The sequence below is a fragment of the Staurois parvus genome, unplaced genomic scaffold (assembly GCF_062004578.1).
Source record: "Staurois parvus isolate SC_StPar_1 unplaced genomic scaffold, SC_StPar_1.0 ptg000469l, whole genome shotgun sequence".
NCBI classification, from domain to species: domain Eukaryota; kingdom Metazoa; phylum Chordata; class Amphibia; order Anura; family Ranidae; genus Staurois; species Staurois parvus.
Genome location: NW_028318265.1, coordinates 131,835 through 138,561, shown reverse-complemented (window position 1 = coordinate 138,561; position 6,727 = coordinate 131,835). Strand labels below are relative to the sequence as shown.

At 41.9% G+C, this 6,727-nt stretch overlaps 1 protein-coding gene across 1 annotated transcript in view; it reads left to right on the top strand.

The window, feature by feature from the left end:
* The first annotated feature begins 1,664 nt into the window (after window positions 1–1,664).
* The window catches only part of SLC15A5 (solute carrier family 15 member 5), a 40,287-nt gene continuing 35,224 nt past the window's right edge, over window positions 1,665–6,727 (top strand). Inside the window, exons 1-3 of the mRNA XM_089689083.1 lie at window positions 1,665–2,859; window positions 4,604–4,826; window positions 6,342–6,511. Coding sequence (XP_089545209.1) covers window positions 2,499–2,859; window positions 4,604–4,826; window positions 6,342–6,511 — 754 coding nt within the window. The 5' untranslated portion in view covers window positions 1,665–2,498. The remainder of the gene's footprint in view (window positions 2,860–4,603; window positions 4,827–6,341; window positions 6,512–6,727) is intronic.

The window sequence follows — 6,727 nt, the reverse complement described above, 5'->3', positions numbered from 1 at the left end:
CCGTGTCCTGAGGGCTTTCACATCAAATCCTCATCTTCCAAGCTGAGCGGGAAGGTCTCATTGCAGGCTGCGGTATGATGTTTATTACATGGGCCACAGGTGATTGTTCAGGTGGATCTGCCAGAGTTTGTAGAACTTGATAAAACAAGCGGGACTAATTAGGGCTGCAATCTGTGGAGCTGTACGAGGAGGGGAGAGGCCTGAAAACCTTCTCTGTGCTGAATGCGAAGCCTGGAGATGGAGTAAATAGCACAATAGTGTTAATTGCTCCATCTCATCCTCTGCCTGTCTCCTGACCATCGCCTGACCTTTTATGTACACATTGCAGCTTCTATCACACTTCTATTGTTGAAAGGATTATTGCTTGTTAGGCCAAGCTGACAAAAGGACAGACATATTCTGAAATAATACAACTTTAAATGATCTCAGAGGGGCCAATTTAGGAACGTTGGTAAAGCTTCTTCTTGGTGAAGGTTGCCCGTTCCTTCCATGTGCTGCAATTTGGATATTTTATAGCAGTATTGTCAGTGCTTTGTTTTGCTGGATGTAATAAAACCATAAAAGGTTATGGGTTTGTTCAGCATTCCTTTCATGTTTATTATAATAGGTTCTGTCTGTGTGATGGGGAGGGGGGAGGTGGGGGGCATGAAGTTGCATCCTGACCCCCCGGCAGGTAACTCTGACCTTAACCTTAATAAAGGCAAGGCTCAGGGATTTTGGAACAATCCTTCCTTGCAGTACAAACTTTACAGTAACTCATGTCAGTTCCCTTGGGGTGCAAGATAACCATATTAGTACATGAGAGGGGAGCCAACTAAACTGTTCTTGTAAATGTAGGATGAACCCTGAAATATAGAAAGCAATGTCCCATGTAATTTCCCATAACATTACTGCACCAATGAATGACACCTGACCTCCTGGTCACTAAGCTGAAACTTATTGCGCAGCTCCATACCCACTAAGTGTGCATGTTAGCCATAGAAAAGACAAATACGTCTTAGATTTGGGGACCTGTGAGCAGTAGATCTACCTCAACAAATTTGTCTGCAGCAAATGTGAATGTCTGTCCTCTCAAACATCAGACCTTTCACCTTGAAGGCCCTTCACTTGCTACTGTTTCCTGCTTATATACCAGCTGAGCCCTCTTCTCTCCTCTCCAATGAAGTAAACTGGTTTTCTCAGCAGAGTTGAGCATGCTAGTTCATGGAGTGTTCTGAAGACAATCATATGGTTCCTGCACATGCACAAGTGAAAGGCCACCCAACAGGAACAAAATGTGATGACACAGTGAGATTGTGGCAAGTAACCACTCATAGAATATGGGCTTCTGTAACCATTCCCATGAGGGATCAACCTTTACATTACATTTATTTGATATGTGTGTAATAATGTGTCATCTTGGATAAAAGTAAATACACCTGCTATACAGAGTTCAATATAAAACACAAAATAAAGAGAAACACATGTTCCTGTTATCATTCATATAGCAGGGTATAGCTGGAAAAAAATGTATAGCTTTACCAGCAAAGTTCTGGGTTGTTATCTAAGTGAATTAGACATGTTTACCAAGGTCATTAGATTGAGCAATGAAAGTATCCAACATCAACGTGTGACATATGGGGGAAATATTATTATCAATGTGTGGAATTCCAAAGCCAGAAACATTTCAGAGCACTAAGGAAGAGCTTACAGTACTTAGAAAGGGCTCTGCTGAAAGGAGCTGCACTGAAATATCTCCTACAAATTAGAGTATCACCATAACGGACCAGGATGAATTAAACATCACCTACAGATCAGAGAATCACCACACCAGACCAGGAGGAATAAAACATCCCGTACAGGTTGGAGTATCAACATACTGAACCAGAAGGAATAAATCATCCCCTATAGATTAGAGCATTGCCATATGGGGCCAGGAGGAAAAAAACATCTCCTACAGATTATAACATCACCATATGAGCCAGAAGGGATAAAGCATCTCCTGCAGGTCAGAGTATTACCATACTAGAACAGGAGGAATAAAACATCCCATAGAGGTCAGAGTATCAACATACTGGACCAGAAGGAATAAATCATCTACAGATTACAGCATCACCAAACAGAGCCAGTAGGAAAAAATCATCTCCTACAGGTCAGAGTATCACCATACCAAGCCAGGAAGCATAACACATCTTCTACAGATCAGAGTATCATCATACCAGATCAGCAGGAATAAAACATCCCCTACAGATTGAATTATCATTATACGAGACTGAGGGGTATAAATATAAGTATAAATCTAACACCTGAGGCACCAGCAAACAAGGCATGGAAATATACATTTGGCATAAACTTGGTCACCACCATGCTGTATTATCAATATAAATAATTACTGATGACATTACCCTACAGATCAGAAAGGACACATTTTTTCTTACATACTGGAAATATACTTCTAAATGTGTAATGAAATGGATCCTCTTCTGTGGATTTCGTATTCATGATCCAGTTGGAATAAAATGCATCTTACAGATTTTTCCTATTTCCGGCTGAGCCGGTCCTTTCAAGGAGACAGCACCAGATTTTCTCTGAGAGATGCCAGTTTGGAGTCATCAAGATCTCTGGCCAAGAAGAGCCTGCAGCCAATCATCTGTATGTTGTTGGTTGAACTGTGTGAGAGATTCACCTTTTTTGCCACTGTGTGCAACATGATTCTGTTCTGTACACTGAAGCTCGGGTACCAGTACCACCAGGCAGCTATTGCCAACCTCTGCTTTGTAGGTGCCTCCACGTTAATGCCTGTCCTTGTTGGTTGGGCTGCAGAGCTGATTAATGCAAGAACAAAAATCATCTACATCTGCATATTCCTGCACTTCACAGGTAGGTGACTGACATTTTCTAAATACTGCGTAAGTGACTGAGCCATTTTCTATATGCACTTGCAAAGTGACCAGTGGAATTTCAATGTGCACTAGCCATAGCACTTGGTATGAAATATATGTTTAAGGTATCCTGATGCAAAATCTGATCTTGTTCTCAGCTAAATGTATATCTTCACTCCGTGGTGAAAGTATCTGACCTTACATCATGATCCACTCCGCTTTCTGAAAAAATTAATCTAGACTCCTGATCCTTATGTCTGTCATGGAGTAGAGAAAACGATCAAAGTGAAATTTTAGAGTGAAAAATTCACCAAATCTCAGGTGGAGTAAATGAGTTGCAATGCCTCCACCATTATGGATGACTTTCCTACAACATCTTAATCTATGGCTCTGTCTTCATAATCAACCACTCTGCCATATTCACATTGCATATTTTACTATGTTTTTGACATTCACTAATGTAAAGATAAGAAGGTGAAAATGTAAGTATTCCTTTTTGTAGGCTAACAGAATTCAGTTAGGCAATGAAAAGCGATGCTTGCGTTTTTACTTTCTTACTGCTATCTGTGGCTAAAATGGTACAACATCTTAGATTTCCACAATAGAAGTTCACAGTAACACAGATGCATTGCAGGTTATTTTTTGCAATAGCAAACATGCTAGTTAGAGCTGTCAGCTCTCAATGAAAATTCCCTTAGGGGAAAGACCTCACAGCTCCTCCTGGGCAGGCCTCCTCACAGAACACACCTCCACAAAGGACACACTTCATTAAAGGACACACTTCCTCAGCATCAATGCCTCATAAAAGGTGTTTGAAGAGAATAATTCTTTCTAAGATAGGCAGTGAGAGGCTTTGTATATCTTTCAGAGTTTCCAGTGGTAAAATGACCCTATCACAATAGTCAGATATCCCACAGCAGGTTGCGTATCTGTCTCTCCAACAAGTGTGAGTTTTCCCCCCAGTAATTTGTATCTCCACCATTCTAGCAATGGTGAAATTTCTCTTTAGTAGTATTCGTCCTTGCCCCCCCACGATGGTAAGATTTCTTGCAGTAGTTTGTGTCACTGCCCCTCCCAGAATAGTGATATTTTTTCACAGTAATTTGTATCTCCACTCCTCCCACAATGCTGAAATTTTCTAGCAATATTTTATCTCTGCCCCTCCCACAATGGTGAGATTTCCCACAATAGTTTTTATCTCTGCCCCTCCCACAATGGTGAGATTTCCCACAATAGTTTTTATCTCAGCCTCTCACACAATGGTGAGATTGCCCCTTGATAGTTTGCGTCCTGTCCTTCCCTCAATGATAAGACTTCCCTGTAGACGGTTACATCTTCCCTCTTCCCACATTGGTGACATTTTCCCACAGTTGTTAGCATCTCTGCCCCTCCCACAACAATGAGATCCCCCTGCACACGGTTTTGTCTTCCCCTCTCCCACAGCCCTGTAAGATGGTGTCACTCTCTCACAACAGGATTCCTCTATACATAATCAATTATTTTTGTGATGGCTCCAACAGTTGGACCGAGCTGAAAATTCCAATCTGGAAATCTCACCACAAAAGACCACAAGAAATAATAGAAACCAGTGTGAGATTCCATATGTCGAAAACTGTAAGAAAATGAAATGATTTTGGTTTGAATTGATCTAAAAGCAAATTTATTTCTTCCTTTTTAGTGTGGCCTTTCTGATCTGCGCAGCCATTGTGGCTTCTTGGTAATTTCATGTCTTCTCTCCCCAGGAACTGTCATGCTGCCTGTAGTTGCATTTCCTTTTGAAGATTTTTACATAGACAAGCATCATATTGCTCACACCCTGGCCAAGAAACACCAGATACTGCTATTCTATGCCGGATTAATAATGGCATCCATTGGTACTGGAGGAATTCGCTCCATTGTCTGCCCATTCAGCGCGTATAACCTGCAAGGCTACAGACAGAAGGAAATTATGTCATTCTTTAACTGGTTAGTGACAATAAGTCAGTCTGTCTCAGGGGCGGACTGACAACTCATGGGGCCCCTGGGCAATAGGGGATCATGGGGCCCCTGTATCCTTGCCAAAACTCAAAAAAGCCTATGAAAAAGGTACCAGGGGCATCTCATGGGGCCCCCTACTGACCCCGGGCCTCGGGCAGTGCCTGAGTTTCCAAATGATCAGTCCGCCCCTGGTCTGTCTCTGTATGGTGTGATATAGAGTATGCCTGTCTCTCCTCTATATGGTGTGATATATAATGTTCCAGTCCCCCCTCTTTATGGTGTGTTTTGTGCTGGTCTCTTCTCTGAATGATGTGATATACAACATGTCAATCTGTCTTCTGTTTGGTGTGATATACAGTGTACTATACCATACATCGGGCTCAATTCACAAAAATAACACACAGAGACACTTATTTTCAAAAAGGTGGCAGTTATTTTTAGCCAATGAGACTTACAAATTACAGGCACATGTGTAGCGCTGACGCCCACAGGGCTCAATGGAACTAACTGGGTCTACTTTACCTGTTCAGAAGCCATCTAATAGGCATCATAGTTAAAGTGGTTGTAAACCCTGACATATAGCCAGTGAAGTGACTAGCCTGAGATAATACACAGAAATAAAAAAAAAATCCTCTTACATAAGGTGTACCTGTTTATCTGCAGCCATTTCATTGTTCGATTATAGGAAAAAAACACAGATCAAAAGATTTTTTTCTCAGCTCTAGCAGCAGGGGACGGGGATCTGATGTCACACACACCGAAGAGCAGAGGGAGAAGATATCAAAGAGGAGCCACACTTGGTGCTTTAGATTCAGGCTTATACAAACTATAGTGGGACATGCTTTGTCCATTTTTAATGTTTGAGGTTTACAAACACTTTAAAGCAAAGCTCCACCTAAAAGGGGAAGTTCTGCTTTAAGGCCTCATCCCCCACTCCGCATTAAGGATTGGCACCTTTGGGGAGCTGGTACCTGACTTTGACAGGTGCCCGCTCCCACTTCTGCTGCAACTGCCTAGGCAATCAGAAGCGGATTTTGTTCTCCCCCCTCCCTCCCTATAGTCTTCTGGGACATGTGACAGGTCCCAGAAGACTACGGAACCATTCACAATGCTCAGTGCTACTCCAGCATGTACAGTGGGTATCCGGCTGTGAAGCCGCAAGCTGTCACAGCCAAGAGCCCATCCTTAAGATGAGCCAGAGAGAGGCAAGTACTTTGAAACCGGCCACGGTGAGCACACCGTTGGATTGAGGAACAGGTGAGTGGCTGTTTTTTTAAAAGTCACCAGCTACAATTTTTGTAGTTGCTGACTTTTATTTTTTTACTGGAGGTGTGCTTTAAGCTAGCCATACACTAGAAGAATTTTGTTAGAAAATGTAGAAATGTTGGAAAACAGCTATAGATATAAAAAAAATAGTGATAATCATATTTATGGTGATAATAGTGACTATAATGGTGATGTCAATAGGTATACAATTGATAATAGCACCCTTGTTTCCTGCAGGTTTTACTGGTTGGTGAATGTGAATTGCCTGGTTGTGTTTCTTGGGATTTCTTACATCCAGCAGTCAGTGGCAAAGAATCTCGGATTCCTTATCCCCTTCATTTCAGTAGTTATTGCACTGATCACCATCCACATGGTGCGTAACGAGCTCATCTACAAGCCGGTGAAAGGTCAGTTCATCTTTGCCTTTACTAACTGGTTCAATGCCTGTTTCTTTGACATAGTACTACTACAGGGTTCTAAGTATTACTTTCAGTGATATTATGTAATATTCCATGATTTGTACACTCATCCTAGTGTGTTAGAGGGCCTGAAGTTCAAAGTAAAGAACAGAGGACCCATCCTAACCAGCAGCTCCTACAGGGGTAGTGCTACAAACATCTCTC